We start from the raw sequence: 19290 nt of genomic DNA on the forward strand, positions 1-19290 counted from the left end.
AGTGGTCCGACCAATTTTTGTAACAAAAATGATTCCATTTGTGAAAAAGGTATAAATTTTAATGAAACCAAAATGAACTATGACCCACCAACTGGGTTGGGTCTGGCTAAGCTGGACAGTACACACACACTCAATGATACAGTAAAGATCATAAGCCACTAATTAGATTGCTTTCGGTTGTTTCAGCCAATTTAGCTATCCATACCCACCAACATTTTATTACAATCATGGTTCGAAACATTTTTCAGACCTGTGAACCCAAAAAAAGAAACTGGGATCTGTTAATCTTGGTCTCAACATCTTGTTCATGATTCAGACCAAGCGGAGCAATTTTTAAAACCATACATCAATGGGTCCTAACTCAAAGATATCGTTTTATTTTTATTTATTTTTTTCATAAAATAAGGAACACATTCTATAGCTGTATGGCCGTTACAGTGAGGGAGATGGTATTGCCCACTACATGTACCATTACTCACCTTACCGATATCTACCTAAGATATTCATCAAAGTATCCAGGGATTTTAGTGTCTACTCCACAAAGATAATTAACATGTTGACCCAAAGTCATCGTGCAGTGCGTCTGACACTTTCTTCAACCCTGGTTAGTGCATCACTGAGAACATCAATGGTCCAATCCTTCACGTCCTCCTGCAGATCACAAGCAAATATATTAAGTATCTCAAACATCAGATTTAGGCCATACAAATAATCTTAAAAACAGGTGTGACTATGCATGTTCATGAAAACATAATCTGCAAAAAAAAAAACTCAACCATCCAAACATCTGTCTAGATAATTAAAAAAAGGAGAGAGAGAGAGAGAGAGAGAACAAGACTTGAAGTACCAAAAGTAAATTGTCAAAAATTAAATATGCATTTCTTCATGTATTAGTGATTGTATCGATTTTGCTTCAAGATCTAGAGTCAGATTTCCTATGCATTTTTAGGGCATTTAGATGTCTAATTGTCTAATACATAAATTGGATATTTCTAAAATGCTCAGATTTCACTTTTGAACATGCATGGGTCACACAGGCATGTCTGCTGAATATAACAAACCCATGATTAGTTAAAGTAGGAGAAATATGGACTTAAAGCTTTAGCATACAGTTTAATACGTGATTGCTCGGTTAGATTAGTATAGTTTGTGTCAACTTATCTGTTTGATTATTATACAACGTCAATCGGCTAAAATTATATACATAAATATGTACGTATATAGATGGTTAGAGGAGTGAAAAAACCTAATCTTTTATGGTTTAAAATTTTGAATACATGTTGGCATCAAGATAACATTCCAAACACATCTAACTAGGAAAAGCAGTAAAGGCGGCTCCTAATAAACTAGAGGTGCTTCTATTATCTTAAATATCAATTGTAAAACACATCCACCATTTAGCATAAATCTTTTATATATGTATATATAAGAGCAAAGACCGCCTCTATCAGAGAGCAAAGACTTCGGTTTTGATCACCCCCAAGCGATTGATGACATCCTTATAAACGTCCGCAACCGCGGCGTCTCCGATGACGGTCACCGAGAAGTGCGTATTTACTAAACTTCTTTCCCGGGTATACCTTGTCAGCACAATACCACACCACAAAGTGATGTGATAGAGCGAACAAAGGCCAAGACGAGAGGGTGCTCGTAGATCAGATTGAGGCTGTGTCCTGTAGAAAATCGGACAAACATAGGCGGCTCCCCTGGTGCGTATGAATGATATTGCATGTCAATAAAATGGCATGGATCGTGGCATTCCTAGAGTTGGAACCTTTGATCCACTTAATAAAGTGAATCACAAGTCATTTAATGTTACAAAATTTCCTATTAAACACCCCCCCTCCCTTTAATAAAAAAACTTCACTGAAGCAGGGAAAAACAGTTACAGAATTATGTGCCTCACCATACGTATTGGTTCTCCAGTTCTTAAGCGTGCCTGTGGACGAGCAAGCTTGGATTCAAAAGGAGTCCTCGGTCTCACTTCTTGGATTTCATCCCACTCCTCACGACCAAGCATCCTAACTGTCCCTTGACCAGCAGGAGCATTCTTAATTTTCCGCTCAATCCTTTCTTGGGATTTGGACTCATCATACTGCCAACACAAGCAGAAAGCAAAAAAGACTTAGCATACACTGATGAACTTGATATGCATGACTATCAGTCAAGTAACTTTCACAAAAAAAAAAAAAAAAAGTTAGTAAAAGAGATGTGAACAACTTTGTTATAAGATACTACAAAAGATATCTGCCTCAACTACATATAGCCTACATGGAGTATATGCAGGGTATCCAGTCTACAACCAGTTAGATCAGTTGACACTCTTAAAGATCTCCAATACAGTCCAGCCGACACTAAGGTTCCAATAGTAAAATTTTAATCTGTTAGATAATTAGGAATTCAAAATCTTCAAACCACAGATTTTGCAGTTAGGAGAATTCTTTACACCTCTATTTTTATTTTTTTTATAGGTAAAACAAATGTCATCAAAAGAAAATTTTATTCCGAAACACTGACAAGATTTTAGAGATGTGTTTCCATATGCTATAATGAATATCGTCTTGAGGTAATGTTTTGATAAAGAGAAAAAACGATACTAACTCTAATACACATACATACTGATGCATTCCCAAAATTTATCAACAACAACAACAACAAAAAACAACATTCAATGTTTTGGAGTCAATGTTTCATATCAGTCTCAGGCGATACAATACGATATTTTGAACCATGGCGACAACCGAAGGAAGATTTCACCTCACCACTCTCCAACTCAAAACTCCTAACCTCATAGTTAGACTTAATGGTTGCCATGAACAAACTATCATGATCATCCCCAAATTTCAATGGGGCTAACATGGCCAATCCAAAACATCCATCTGATAGTATACCCTCTGAATTGGCCACATAGAACTGTCCCTTCTCCCCTCCAACCCTTGTTCAATAATTTATTGCACTTGTCCCCAATGAGGGATAACTCTTGAATGAGTTATCTTGGATTGACACATACTCCTCTTCACTTATGGTGAAGACGTTTTATTTTGCCTTCTTTTTTCTTTCAGTTGGGTGAATTATCAACACCAATCATCTCCTTAAATTAAATAAAAACTATAGGAAAGAAAAGAAGTAGAACAAGGCTGACTAAGAAGCAATCTACTATAGTATTAGCCTACGTTACCCAATTCGTTGCAACTAGTGCAAACCACAAACTGGTACAAAGAGAACCAGTTCGCGGTAGGGTTCGTAAAATCAAGCAAACCACAAACCCACCTAATTTTGATTTGGTTCGGCAAACCCAACAATTTTAATTGGTTTGGTGAACCAAACCAATTTATTATATTTTTTCATTGTTTATATTTAAAATTTGGATTATTTTATTAATTTATTTCTATTTAACTTAGAATTTTCTAACATTATAATTATACTTATAACTTGTATACTGGAATTTTATATATGCACAATTGAACCAAACTAGCAACTGATCTAGGAAACCAAAGCGAACCAAGAAACGAATTATCTCTACATACCGAGTTCGAATTATGTCTACCTACCCCTACGTACCGGGTTCATTCTAGAGTAGCGAACCACAAACCCGAATTCTAACCTAGGTATTAGATAAGCTAGCTTTGTGAAATATTAATTCAAATATTTTTCTCTAATCCTAGAAATAAAATTTTAAATCTAATCAAACAACATCCATGTAAGATTGTGATCCAACTAACAAATAATTTGAAACAAAACGATAACATTACCATCAAATAGCTAGTTGCAATCAAATAAGAAATATATCAAGAATTAGAACAAGGAGTTTAGGGGTTTTGCTTTATTCATACCATCATGAGAACTTTAGCGAAGAGAGCAACGGCAACAGCGGTAAGAACCATCGGCATCGTCATTGTGTCGAGAAAAGCAGACGATTCTGGAACACGGACGAATAATTCATCCTTCTTAAGGTTCTTCTTCTTCTTCCTCTTCTCCAATTCAACTATCTTTCTCTTTAGGGTTTCACTGGGGCCATCATTGGACCACGTATGCACCAGTCTCTGAGATCTCAACAATGTACGACCGATCCCGTACATTGCAAGGATTGTTTGTGTTCAAATTGATGTGCCGAACCCTAGAAATATCTAAAATTGTTTCAGTTCTATATTCTTGTGGTGTCAATCTATAAGGTTTAACATCTGTAATAGAATATAAAAAAATAAGCTGAAACTAGAAGCCCTCATCTACAACTGTTACCAAAAACCCTAGAATTTTTTTTTCTAAAAATTAGTGATTTCCAACTCTTTGATTTTTAATCTTCAAAACCAATCATCTTCGACGTTAAATTCAATCTACTTCAAAGTTCAACCTTTCAAACTTCAAGTAAAGATGAGATTTTTTGGGAATGGAAAACGATGAAATTTCGGGTAGAAAATTCATTTGTTTTCTACAAATAGTGGTTAAGTCAAAGTTGAAAATTTAACGGACCTTGAAGATGATGGATTTTGAGAGGTTGAAGATGAGAGAGAGAGAGAGATTTACCTAAGACGATCGCTAGAGAAGATGGTTTTAGAAATCAAATTTTTCCAAACCCTTGGTGGAGTTGAAAGTGGAAAGCAAATGGGTGATGTTATAGTCACCCCAATTATTACTAGGGGCAACCCACACCATAGATAAAAAAAATATTTGTCTTACATGGGTTAAAAGTTTTGGAATGAGCTGATTTTTAGTGAGGATAATCTCCGTGGTGTGGGAATCATCCTCATCAAAAATCAGCCCATACCAAAACTTCTAACCCCATCAAAAAGTTGAAGAATTAAATCGTCCATTTTTTTTGTAAACCACTTGAATGGGCTGATGTTTGGTGATTCTCACCAAAAATCAGCTCCTTCCGAAACTTTGAACCCATATAAGACAAAAAAAATTGGCTTTGGTGTGGATTTTCCTTGGTAATAATTGGGGCGCCCCTAACTAGGGGTGCACACAGTTCGGTTTGGTTCGGATTGAGGGCAAAATTGAAATCGAACCAACTATCCCATATAACCAAATCGACCTTAGTTCGGTTTGGTTAGGTTCTCTTAAGCATAGAACCCCACCAGTCCACCACACATGCATTGCAACCCCATTTCTACAAACCCAGCCACCACATGAGCCCCACCTCACATGCATCGCAACCCCATTTCTAAGGATCATTTTGGTCAATTGGATTACCACCTCAGTAATCCAAAACCACAACCCTCTAATTAGCTTCGAAAACTCAAATCCAACATACTAATACCAACACAACACCACGAACCCTCAAAGTTGCTTCGAAAAACTCAAATTCAATGGTGAAAATAAATTACTTTTTGGGTTTTTTCTTTCAAAAGTCATATAAATTTATCCTCTACAACTCTGAAGCATTGGATCATGTTTTTAGATGCCACAAATTGATCCCAAAGACCTAGGCTATGTTTGGATTGAGAGAAGAAAAGAGAAGAGAAACTCATTAAGAGAAGAGAAGAGACACCTAGTTTCTCTCCACCCTGTTTGGATTGAAAGAGAAGAGAAGAGAAAGAACCAAGTTTCTCTGTTTGGTTAGCATTCATAAGAGAGAGAAGAGAAATTATTTTTGTCAAATGAGTATTATACTCTTCATAGTCTAAAGAACAAAGTTCTACTTGTACAATGATACAAAATATAAACACCTAAACTCATTTATAAAGAGTAAAATAGTTATTCATTTTCCAACCAAATATCATACCAAGAAATTATTTTTAGTCAAATGACTATTATACCCTTTATAGTCTACAACTAGCCATTGCACTCTACTAAAGAGTCGATAGTTGAGCTGTAAAAAATGAGATTTACATCACAATAGACTCAATGTGCACAATGCAGTGTTCAGTGTAATTTTGTACGAAGAAGGAAACTCAATTCTTTTCCATTATCTGAATCAGCTGCTTCCAAGTTATAGTAATGATATGTCTTTATTCATAACACCATAAAGAAAATTGAAACATAAGCATCCATTCCAAAGGGCATTGATGGGGATCACGCTGTGTAGTATACAAAAATTATCGGGAAAACAGATCATACATGTTGGCAGACTAAGCAAGCTAAATCAATAACTATAATATTACAACCATCATCTTAGGCGGCTAAAGTGATGTACAAGCCTAAATTTGGAACCTCTCTATTTTTTTAAATTAGTATGAGACAGCATTGCTAGATGGGGTAAGGAACAAGAGCAATACTTTAATTTGAATGGTCACTTCCATAGTTCCACTACAAAATATACAAGAATGACACATAAAAATAATAATGCAGCTATTGTCTCATTCACAATGGTGGACTAGTAGTATTAGTAGAAGGGTTTGGAGGAGGGGATGAAGTTGAAGGTGGTGACGGTGGTGGACTAGTAGTACTAGAAGTTGGTGAGACTGTAGCAGGAGAGGAATTTGGAGAAGGAGATGCAGACGACATCTTAACCAAACCACACAATCTCCAAATCTCATTTGATATAACTTACAAAATTAGCTATAAAAATCCCTCCCAAAATTAGTGATCTTTTTTTATAGATCTCATCAGTTGTAGAGAGCCTGATACCAAATCAGCAATCTATTTTATTAAGCAAAACCCAAATCTCTAAACTCTCAACTACAAATTCCCAACCACCAAATACTAATAAACCTCCAAAATCTACAGAAAAGAAATTCAAACCCAAATCAACAAACACGTTTTTGAGCAGAACCCAAATTACTAAACACAATCTTGGGGAAAACCTAGATCACCTCAACTGGTACAGAAACACACAAATCTAAAGAAAATGACTAAATTCCACAACTTTCAAGAGCAAATGCAGCAAACCCAGACCATCAAAATGGGGAGAGAGAAAAACCCAAAGGCTCAAAATCCTGCAACCTTACCTACTTCTCTTTTGGTCAAAGCTCTAACAGCTATAAATGATGTTTGAAAAATTCTGGTCGAATTCTCATGAAATTTCTTCTTCTCCAGAACAACAATATTGAACCCATATTATTTGATAATTTATACTGTTGGTTTTTTGAAGAAAAAAAAAAACAAAAGAATGAGAGAGAGAGGGAGAGATGATACCTCAGGTCGTCTTCTACTCGAGGTCGTCTCCTTCGTTCCACATCTCTAGGGTTTCTTCGCCTCCTTCGTTACACATCTCTAGGTTTCTGAAATCAGATTAAATTTGTATGTTTACTTGGGGTGTAAGTAGCAATAGCGGACCTGCCAATATCAATATTACCAATCTTTGAAAATTTTGAAAATAATGAGGGACAAACTTGGAAGGTAAAATTTCTTTCTCTTCTCTTCCCTCCTCGTCTCTCCACTCTTGGAGAGAACCAAATTATTTGACACTTCTCTTCTCTTCTCTCCCCACTTAACAATCCAAACCTGAGACACGGTATTTTCTCTTCTCTTCTCTTCTCTCAATCCAAGCAGACCTGCAGACTACCGAAAGAGAGAGAGAGTACCTCTAAAGTTTTTCAGCGAGGAGGCGGCGGCGGCGAAGATCCATCTTTGGTCAGGGTGATGACTGACGAAGGTTGAAGGTCTTCAACTTACCAGTTGACTCGTACTCGTGTGACGAGTTCCGCTTCCGCATGTACGAGTTTAAAGTGCGCACGTGGCCGCTCTCACGACTGGACGGAGTGTCCGTACGCTCATCCCGGAGAGAAGGCTCGTCGGAGGGACCCACGTAAGTTCCATTACTCTGGTACTAGTTGCCCTGATTTTCGTAAAGGAAACTGTAAGAGAGGTGACACGTATGAGTATGCACACGGCGTGTTCGAGTGTTGGCTACACCCAGCACGCTATCGTACGCAGCCGTGCAAGGATGGGACGAACTGTCGACGTAGAGTGTGTTTCTATGCCCACACTCCGGAACAACTCCGAGTCTTGCCTCAGCATAGCTCGAGAACGCCTACGCCTTTCGCGACTGAGTCACCACCGTCTTACCACGGTTTCACCAAAGCAGAGATGAAAATGGAAGAGTTGCAGACTTTTTTTTTAAATTTTTTTTTAAATAAATGTAAATATATTATATAATATAGAAGAATAGGATCCGTTTTTGGATTATCTTGAACCGAGAATCGAACCGAATCAATTGGTTTTTTTCGAAAATGTAATCCCAAACCGAATCAATGACCTTAAAAACCAAATCAAACCAATCTCTGAAATGACTTGATTTGGTTCGGTTCGATTCTTGGTTTAACCAAGTCTAATGTGCTCCCCGACCCTTGAACACTACTCAAAGCAAATTTAGAAGTATTAATGGCTCGGTTCTTAGAGGAATCAGAACCTGAACCATTAAATTTTATCTGTTTTGATTCCGATCTTCACTTAATGAAATTGGAGCCCTTAAAAAAAAAATTCCTTTAACAAAATTATGCTAGCTCTTTGTTTGTTTTGATTTAATTGGTTTCGATTCTCCATCCTTTCCATTCCAAGAGACCCAATTTAAATCAACTAATAAAAAGGGATCTAGATTTGGATTTTCAGATCCTATTCCAATTCGTTTGGGATTAAGTGGTCATCTCTGGTAAAATGAATACCCATTGACACCCCAAGTTCATTTGTCAAATGAGCCATCTAATGACAAATCTTAAAAATATTGCACGTAGTTTAAAGGGTTCATCCAATTTACATTTTTTTTTTTTTAAACCCTCTTAAATTGAGATTATTCTTTAATAAGATAAAGTCATTTTTAAATGATGACACATGTTCACCTCAAAATACGTGTTAATAATACGGATGAACGATCCAGATGAAAAATGATTTTATCCCTCCACATAAATTAATGATTTTTTTATAGAAATTACATACCTTGTGCCTTTGGTTACATTTTGTTTTCCAATGAATGGCCTATTTGTCACAACTAAATCCCCTGACAAGCTATGAATACATTTATTTTGGTCACGTGTTCCGTATATTTAATTGGGAAGACCTTGCTTGCTATAAGTTGTTATATGGTTCCCTTATTTGTCAAGGCCTTTTTGTGGCACACAACCGCAATCTGGATTCTAATGAATCTGGAACCAAGTTGTTCAATGAGTCATGTGATCCTCGGTCGATTTTCTTATTTATGAAGAATACCTCAAGTTTTTATTCTTAGTAGTCAGTAAGGGATTTGCTTGCAAGTCTTGGTAGTCCATACAAGATGTGTGAGCTATTGCTCTTTTTGAATTAAGGGAAAATTACTTAAAAGACCTGCATGGAGGGATTTATTTCTAAATAATCCTTAAGTTTTGTGCGATAATTTGATAGGACATTGAGTAGACTTTTATTTTTTAATGGTTCCTCGTTATTGGCGAATTCACCGTTTTTTTATTTACAGTCAAGTTCACAATTTTTACTATTAAACTCACCACTATTTATTGTCAAGTTCACAATTTTTACTATCAAATTCAGCACTGTTTACTATCGAATTCACCACTTTTTATTTATTGTCAAGCTCCACCCTAGTAAAATCCACCCATTTTCAATTTTAAATGATTTCAACCCAAAAAAACAATTTTTGATCGATTTTCATCCAAAAATTAAGATAAAAGTGAAAAAACAATTGAAGATGACTTCTTCATTCTTCTTAAATCCTTTTTGACAAAATGGAGTTTTCGAAACTCAATTGAGATGTCAAAAATCTATTTTTTTTTTTTTGAAAACGATAAGTTCGAACGGTTAGGACATTCAATCATGAGAAATGTGGGAAATGTGATCCAGGGACTATTAAGAAAATAAAAGTTTCCCAAGAGTATGTTTAATTTTACATGAAAAATATGGTGGAAAATCAATTTCTATAGAAAATGACATTTTACATGTATTTGATTATATTTTTCATGAAAATTTATTTTCCACCTCAACCAAAAAGTCCACCAAAAGCTGGATTTTACTTTTCCACAAGAACATGAGAAAGTGAAATCCATCTATATTTTTCATCTCCAAAATAAATCCCAATTCATCTCCTCTTCTTCCCCACCACCACTCCCACCATCATCATCGTCGTTGTCACTATCACCATTATCATCGTCGTCATCATTGTCATCATAGCCGACCACCTTCTATCCCCTCTCTCTATATATCTATCTCTTTCTTTTCTTCTTCTTCTTCCCTCACTTCTTTTGCCTCCGCCACCATCACCACGTTCTCCTTTCTTCTTCATCCCTTACCTTCATCGACGTCAACATCGCCACTGCTAGCCGCCACCACAACGCCCTCCCCTCTCCCTCTTCTTTTTATTTTTTTTTTAAAGTAGCATCAAACAATGGATTTTAGTTTGTCATCTTTGTCATTTTTCCACCATCATTTTTCTATAGATTTTGATTTTCCATGCAATCAAACACTATCTAAATGGACTATTAAGAGATTGCCCAAAACTTAAGGATTATTTAGAAAAAAAATCCCTCCACCAGGTCCTTTAAGTAATTTTCCCTTTATTTAATGGCCTAAGAGTCATGGGCCCACATTATTATATGATTCATATTTTGAGGTGTTACGTGTTGTTGGCTATTGTGTGGCGTTCCCTCCCCTACAAAATCATATTGCAATACCTATTCATTGAATCTTATGTTTTGGAGCTTTTTTGAGCTATTGGAAGGAGGCACGTTGTGTATATTACTAGAATTTGGCCACATCCTCTTTGAGGTTTATAAGGTGTGAAAGAAGAAGAAAAAAAAATTGGAGGGTATTATTGAAAAATGAGCAAAGAGAAAAGACAATGAAATAGAGGGTATTCTTGAGAAGGGGAAGAGAACAAAAGATAAAGAAGGAGGAACAAATGCACTCCAGATACTTTCTTTATGGGGTATAAATCTCGATACAAAGGAGTTTATTATATATATTTGGCCAATAATATTCATTTTTTTAAATCCCATTTTTAAGGGTTAAATATGGTGTAAAACCTAACCAATAATTGATTAGTCTAAAAATTAATATTATCAAAATGAGAAATAATTGATTAATTTAAGGATTTGTCGACACAAATCCACATTAAATGACACACAAGTTATAAAAATTATTTATTTAAAGTTATAAAACAATCTCATAAATTAATTATAACAAATATTTCTAAGATTTTATATAAATACAAATTTTGAACCCTAGCGTTAATGCACATGGCAAAAAGACCATAAATGATCAGACTTCCTAATCCAAGGTTAAATACATATTTATTTTGCAAAGCTAACAAAGGATTTGTGGTTAATGGAGGTGAAGAAAGGTTTAACGGGATTTGAACCAACATCAAAGGATCAACTCTCCTCAAGCCTTCACCACTTAAACACGAATTGGTCCTAACATGAGCTGGTTCAATAACTAAATGGATCTATAACGCTACCTACATTTAATTAACGATGAGCCAGGTTGGGCCAGACCAAACTTGGCCCATTGAAAGCGCTCCATAGTCCATACTATTTATTCCATAATTAAATATGAGATTTGGTAAGAGGGTTCTATAATGCAACTTATGTGCATCGAAGATGATTGCCACCCTTCCTCAATTTGGAGCTTGATCAGTGACATATATCTGTTTGCATTGTTCAACTGGTGGATCTCACATTTGGTGCCGCAAAAGCTAAAATTGATTGGCGATCAACTTCCCTGATTGTGGGATGTCAACAATCAGATCTATATGGAGAATATTGGAAGTTAAGTCATAATGCTTACTTAGATCAAGCACTACTAGTGATAGAAAATCAAAGTTATTTTGGTCAACAAGAAGATGCATAACTTGATTAGTTAATAAAATAAGAAAGGGCAAATTAGTCATTAAATACCCAAAACGTGTTAAGTTTGAAAATTCAAAAGGAAACGCGAAGTCACCAGCTGCTTTTCCCGCGCTTTTCTTTTTGGCGCGAAACGCGTAAGATTTCAAAATAAATTTCTCTCCCGCCAAATTGTTTTTGGGCAACTGGGGCAGAGCGAACGCGGCTTAGGGAGGTCCTTTTAAGAGGAACAAAACTCGATGGCATAATAATTGGGTAAATAACACAGCCAATCCCACTAGACTGTCATCCTAAGGTCTAGAGTATTGATGCTCCTTGGGAATCACAATGGATAAATCTCGAGGATCATCAAATGGTTTAGAATTTTAGACGACAGTCCAGCAGAGCTGACAGCAGTATTGCCCTAGTTGGTCTTATCCCTTGAGAATCTTCTCCTTTGGATTCCATTTAAGACCATGTGTACATGTCTACAACACATACATAGGATTCCTTAAGCTTATGTCATGATAAAATCAAATTATCTGTGTGTCTTTGTGACTCAGCTTTGTGTGATTGTACCTTTGAGTTATATTTTGAATCAAAACCCACATGGGTTTAGTATTTCTTGGTTTATGTAGTTCAATTAGAGCCTTAGATTCTCTAATCTAATCCTTCAATTATGTTCCTTATGTCCCTTTAAATCAATAAAATTACTTGTGATGTGCTTGCCAATCACTTTGAATCCATGTTTCCTTGAGCCATCCACGTGAGATAGACGACCCTCGTTAGCAGATTATAAGCCTAATTAATTGTTATTTTGTATTTAAAAAAGATATAAACTTAATTTATGCCCATGTTTCAACGGATTGTTTTAACCTATAGAATTTGACAAATTATTGGCTCGACGCAAGTGAGCAGATATGCTTCGTATGGGCCACTGATGCTGACAATCACAATGACGCGGTTTCGTCCATTCTATTCTTGACTGTGATAGGGACTCTTATGTGCCTATGGTGCATGTACCACGTGACGGTTGCTAATCAAGTTTTGATTAGATTAGCATATATGGTAAATCCCACTAAATTGTCTAAAGTGGGCGGTGCAAGTAGCTTTCCTTATCTTCTTTGGCTTAGTGGTGATATTGGTTCCACACAAACTTGGCAGTTAACGACTTGTTGATTGTTCTTCAAACACGACAAATAAGTTGGTGTAAAATTGGATCCAACCAGTCAAAATTCTAAATAAGGATCAAGAAATGAACAGTATAAGACAAGTAAGTCATTGCATTTGAGGGGGATTGTGAGTTTGAACCCTCTATAATTGAGCTTGTATGAGTACTTCCTTCTCAATGACTTGAAGGCTGATATTTTTCTTTTTCACATTAGAAATTCGTTTAGAATTATGATCTTTTAACATTTAGTATGAATGGTTGATGAGAAAAGAGAATATGTTTGGGGTTTGAGATTTTGAGACAGGCTACATAATATGGGAACATGATTCAATATTGAAGACTTTTAGATGCTAATGTATCATGAGATTCTATTAATAAATTTAAAATCATGATCTTATTTAGATTTGGATAGTCTTTTGGTAATCATTGTCTCTATAGTGTTTTCTTCCCCTTTCTTTCCTTTATGATCTCGATTGATTCTTGACATCTCTGAGGAGGAACGTAAGAGAATATTATGGATCAAAATGAATTTGTACATGAAATATGTCGGATGGTAGAAGTGAAAAACTAAATTACCCCAAAGAAAGATAGAAATCACCCAAGATGAGCAACCCAATTAACATGATCCAAATCACAACAATAAACAAACATTGTTTTGGTTTATCCAATAATCCAACCTTACCCACTACCTCCCAATTAGCATTTGTAATCTTGTTTATACATTGTCTTAAACCCTCGCCGATGGTTTTGATTCCTAGAAATCTTTGTTTATTATACAGAAATTACATTAAATTAGGTGAACTAAAACCCTTGTCATTATCTTCTAACAAATTCATTGATAGATCATACATAAGAAATCCAATATATTTTAACTAAATCCATATAAAAATGAAAAGTTTATCCAATCCTCCATTACCCACTATCTCCCAATTAGCATTTGTAATCTTGTTTATACGTTGTCTTAAACCCTCGCTGATGGTTCTGATTCCTAGAAATTTTTGTTTGTTATACTAAAGGTACATTAAATTAGGCGTTCCCCTTGTCATCATCTTTTAACAAATCCATTTATTGATCATACATAAGAAATCCAATACATTCTATCTACTTCATTATATATAAATAAAAGGAAAAGTAAAGATACTTAAATATCATAAACATATCCTAATTTAATCCAAAGCAACCAATTTTTATACTATATAAAATCAATTAATTCAACATAGTATCATGTCATCAAATGGTCTAAAATACTTGATTTTAAAGAGAGTCATTTAAACCTTCCACCACATAGGATTCTCATGTCTTTTAGTATCTCATTAACACTACAAAGACACCTCTCATTGTCATTAGAGTCTTGGTGTGTATATGAGAAGTGTGGCACACAAAGAGGAGAGGAAGAGAATATAAAGAGTACAAATCTAAGGGTGATGGGATTCTGTCTCAATCTATAGTTGTGAAGAATCTCAACCATGAAAAAGACTTACTTTTATTTGTATATGGAAAGGCATGGACAGTTAATGAATCCTTATTCCTTAATAGATATTCATGGTGGATACTCATGTAGTCCTACTTACACCAAATGCGAGAGAGAGGGATATGTGATCATCTCCATGTTTAATCGAAGAAAAAATATGGATATAATCCTTACAGATGCAAGAAACAATTACACTAATCTCGTTTCATTCCAAGTTCCAACAAACAAACACTCACAAGAAATTTGTTAAAAGAGAGAAACTTCACTAATTTTGATCCTAAAAAACTCAAATATACAATCTTCATAAAAGAAACTCATGAACTAAACTAGAAACTAGAAACCCATTTCATAAATGTTACATATAAAAATCCCTTCCCACTATAAGGAACAGATAAGACATCTAAAAAGAAGAAAACAGAACAACAATAAGAGGCAAAACCCTCTCCAACTCATTTAATTAGCTCTCTCGACATGTCTTTTAAAAACAGTCTCTAAGTCTGGAGGATTAAAGAACTCTAACCCACCATTGAAGTGGCATTTAGAAGAAGGCCTACGCTTTCTTGGTGCTGGTGGACATGGCAAAGCTTCTGGTATCCTTGATTCTTCTGCAGTTGGTGTTGTTGAACACGTCCCCTGTTCTTCACTATCGAGATCTTTCTCCAACTTGTTAGTACTTATTGGCCTTAGAGGTGTTCTTAGTGGAATTCCAGCGATTACCCATCTCTTCCCTTCTGATTCTAGTCCTCCGTCTACTATAGGTTTCTTGGGTAAACCCATCTCAAATATAAAAAAACAAGGATCTTTGAAGTTTAAAGGAACAGAGAACCCCAAATGAAGAAGAAGAGAAGAAACCCAAGCAAGAAGAAATATGGGTTTTGTGAAAAATGGCAAAAGAGATGAAAATCAAAAAAGAGAAAGTTGGTTTAAGGAGAGAAAAGATTGGGTAACAAAAGCGTATTTGTTTCTCTCTGTCAGTCTTTTTCGAAACAGAGGGAAAGAGAGAATGAGAGACGAAGGAAGAACATGAGAAAAGGAGATTAGAGTTTGAAGGATGCAAGGAAGAGAGTCGTAATTAAGGACGAACTTTAGAGAGAGAAAACAGGGGAATTATATGTTACTTAGGGTCACACTGTCCAATGGTCAATGAGAATAAGCCACGTGGATAAGTTTTCTCGGGTACCGGATCTTCAGGTTATTAGATAATAATAAAAAATTAAAAAGAAAAACGGAGGTGAGAAATTACGTGATGTCAGACGCGAAAAAATCATGTTTTTTTTCCAATTTTTAACTCAATTTAAGGATTCCGAGATTGGCATACGCGGAGAGAGAGGGGAGAAAGAGACCTTTTAACTCTCTTTGATTTTTTTTTTGGTCAAAATTACCCTCGAAAGATTTGTTCAGATTTTCTCATTCTCCAATTTTCTAATGTTCAAAATATTGGTAATTATTGGTCTTAAGATGCGCTTTTGGTCCCACGACACCATATTTCTTATATGTTATTGGCTGAAGAATTGAGGCAAGTCAAGTGGTGGTGAATCACCCAAACAGCAATATTGACCCAAGTCAAAGGAGGAGTTATTGTTATTAAGTCAGCCATTTGACTAAGATTGAAGCCTACCCCAACCAAGAACTTTTAAATAGTATAATGAGTTGATTTAATTTTATTTATTTTTAAATAATAATTTCAATTATAAAAATTAGATTAGGAATTACATTTTGTTGAATAAAAACAATTTTTTTTTAAATATTTAATAAAAAATATGTCAAATCCATGGTCATAAGTCACAAATAGATTCATTCGAAGATCTTTAACTATAATACTAGCTTTCCTAACTAATGGTTTCACACACCAACCAACAACCACCAAACTTTTAACCATATAGAAAGAGGGTTAGAAGTTAAAAGAAGTTGAATCACTTCTAACCACTAAACTTATAATTATTTGATTATGAGAATTACTTTTATATTCTGAATAAGACGTCGTATGAGATTCTAACATTAGGTAATTAACAAGATCATATTCTAGAATCCGAATCAAATGCCTTTAAGAATTTTATGTTTCATTTGAGGATAGTATTTTTCCTTCAAGAATTAGAGATAAAAAATTATAAATAAATAAAAAACTCTTATTTATCTAATTAAGATAATTACTATTATCACACCAACATTTATTAATGTCACACCAATCTTGTGTAAATCATCAAAGAATTGCATTGAGTGGGTGTGGCAATTGTAACTCTCTTAATTAAAGAAGGAAAATTGATAGAAAACTCATGAATGGAATAAGTCGGTTGTTGAAACATTATATTCCACGTGTCAAATTCTAATGGGACAAGGGTGACAATCTATTATTTTAATACAAAACCAAAGAACACAAAGAAATGGTGGGGAAGCTAGCCGTGCAAATTGCTGACCGTGGGGCGGCGCAAAAAAGAAATTGACTTTTATTTTGGCGCCAAATTTATGTGTGCGGTGTTAACGGCTCTCTTTCCCTCCTCATTTAAGTTGTATTTACGCTTGCATCCTTTGGTCCACTAGTTGTGTGTGGTACTTAGCTGAGGACGTGGACCAATCATATTGGTCCTAATCACCAATCTTCTCTCCGCTTGTTAATGTAATTATGACTGACTACAAGTACTCTTCAAAATCAAACAGAATAGGACGGTTGGGATCATCAAATGGTTGTAATTTTTGGGTTGCGGTCCGTCCAAAATGTTGGCCCATAACTTCAAACTCTAATTTGGACAGATACCGTATCATTTGGATTTGGATTTGTTTTTTTTTTTTTTTTTAATGGAGGCCGTTCCACAACAAATATATATTTAATCAACTAAATCATAATAATAAATTAATAAATAACTTTAAAAATAATATATTATATTTCAAAAATTATGTATTTTCTAACAAAATATTTTCCAAAGCAAATGTTGAGGTCAGTTTTTTTTAAGCTTACTTAGGAAAAAGTGGAATGCTAGGGCAAGGGTGGCACTTTTAGGGATCATGGTTTAGATTATATTTATAAAAAAAAATATTGAAAAAAACAAATACAAATGATCTGTTTGTGCTCTTTTGGCTTTGGATGACAAGTGGACCCTTCAATTTTGATAAACATTTTAGATACCATTTAGTTTTTCAAAATGGTAACATGCCCCTTACCCTCTATCTTTTACTAAAGACAATGTTTTAAAAATCAGACCAACAATCCAACCTGATTTTTTAGAAGTATAGGTTCGATTCACTTTGAATTGACACTTTATAAAGAACCATCATTTTGTTTTTTTTTTTTTTTTCTTTAGTATGGAAAATCAATGTTTCAACCATACGAACAAGCCAATTCTCATTAATCGGTTCTTCAAAATTAAAAGATTATTATTACTAAAAAAAAAAAATTTATTAGGAGTTTTTAAAGAAAAAAAGTTAGAATCTTAAGTAAATTTGAAGAAAATAGGATGTTTTCAAGAAAATCATTAATCCTTTTGTGTTTTTTCCATCCATTCTCAAAAAAGTTCATAATTTTTTTTCTTCTTTAATTTGATTTCTTATTTTTATATATTTAATAAATACAAATCAGTCCAACCAATTGAGCCCCCGGTCTTACCATTTGAGTAAAATTTCAATTTGACCATCGGTTGGGTTTTTAAAACATTGCTTATAGATGAATAAAAAATGACCTAAAAGTTTAAAACCCTTGATTTTTCTTCTCAAATAATGTAATTTGTATTTTTGTGACCTAAACAAACTATGTTATTTTAATACACTTCAAATAAATTTCTTGATCAAGCATACTTTTTCTTGATTTGTGTCTAAATCATGTAATCTTAGTTGAGAACTCCATACTTCGTTACATCAAGCCTACTATGCCTCTTGTGATATATACATATAGGGGACGGTTCAAGGGCCATATGTAAAAACATATGAAAAAACAATGGTTTTTCAAAATATGGGTTAGAGGTTTAGATTGAGTTGATTTTTTGTGAGGATGATCACTATGATGAGAAGATCATCCTCACAAAAAATCAGCTCAATCAGAAACTTCTAAATCCATCAAAAGTGATTTATAAATTATTGAAAAAAGTTAATAAAAAATCGACGATCCACATTCTAAATCACTTTTAATGGGGTTAGAAGTTTCATATTAGACTGATTTTTTTTTTCCGGATGATCTTCCCATCATAGAGATCATCCTCACAAAAAATCAGCTCAATCCGAAACTTCTAACCTATATTTTTAAAATTTATTAATGTTACATTGTTTTTACATATGTTTTTTCATATGGCCCTTGATCCTAACCCATATATATATATAGGGGGCGGTTCAAGGGCCATATGAGAAAACATATGAAAAAACTTTCGTTTTTCAAAATAAGAGTTAGAGGTTTTGGATTGAGCTGATTTTTTGCAAGGATGGTCACTATGATGAAAAGATCATCCTCACAAAAAATCAACTCAATCAGAAACTTCTAAATCCATCAAAAGTGATTTACAAATTAGTAATAAAAATTGGTAAAAAATCGACGATCCACATTCTAAATCACTTTTAATGGGGTTAGAAGTTTCAGATTGGGCTGATTTTTTTTTTTTTTTGATGATCTTCCCATCATAGAGATCATCCTCACAAAAAATCAGTGAATCCAAAATTTCTAACTCATATTTTAAAATTTTATTAAAAACGAAAGTTTTTACATATGTTTTCTCATATGGCCCTTGAACCTGACCCTATATATATATTGATTGGTAAGCTTGTGTTTTAATGTGTTTAATTACTTGATGCTACTAGGATTTGAATTCAGGTTTCTAATATCATCACCCATAGATTTTACCAACTAAACTAACTGGAGCACATGTAAGTCTCCAGTGACTTTTTTTTTTTTTTGATTGATGAGCTAAGGTTAGAGAGGCCCCACCCTATTATTAATTATGCTAACAAATGTAATAGCACATTAAATCATCAAGCATAAT

General features: G+C 34.5%; 1 protein-coding gene and 1 pseudogene across 3 annotated transcripts; both read right to left on the reverse strand.

Annotated features, from left to right (window-relative positions):
- Positions 1 to 346: 346 nt before the first annotated feature.
- LOC147398754 (cytoplasmic dynein 2 light intermediate chain) lies at positions 347 to 7180 on the reverse strand. Of its 3 annotated transcripts, none has more exons than XM_086448036.1 (4): positions 7078 to 7180; positions 3834 to 4127; positions 1907 to 2095; positions 347 to 651 (listed from the first exon to the last, which is right to left on the reverse strand). In XM_086448036.1, exons 2-4 carry the CDS (start codon positions 4077 to 4079, stop codon positions 568 to 570), a joined length of 519 nt encoding a protein of 172 aa, XP_086304162.1. In that variant the 5' UTR covers positions 4080 to 4127; positions 7078 to 7180; the 3' UTR covers positions 347 to 567. The 3 variants fall into 3 exon arrangements, with proteins under 3 accessions (XP_086304162.1, XP_086304161.1, XP_086304163.1); XM_086448035.1 differs by having other exon boundaries at positions 3834 to 4117; positions 7078 to 7178; XM_086448037.1 differs by lacking the exon at positions 7078 to 7180 and having other exon boundaries at positions 3834 to 4141.
- Positions 7181 to 14574: 7394 nt separating this feature from the next.
- Positions 14575 to 15519, reverse strand: LOC147398755 (cyclin-dependent protein kinase inhibitor SMR6 pseudogene; annotated as a pseudogene).
- Between the last annotated feature and the right edge of the window lie 3771 nt (positions 15520 to 19290).

The sequence above is a fragment of the Akebia trifoliata genome, chromosome 7 (assembly GCF_017979445.1).
Source record: "Akebia trifoliata isolate Shusen 1 chromosome 7, ASM1797944v1, whole genome shotgun sequence".
Classification (NCBI taxonomy): domain Eukaryota; kingdom Viridiplantae; phylum Streptophyta; class Magnoliopsida; order Ranunculales; family Lardizabalaceae; genus Akebia; species Akebia trifoliata.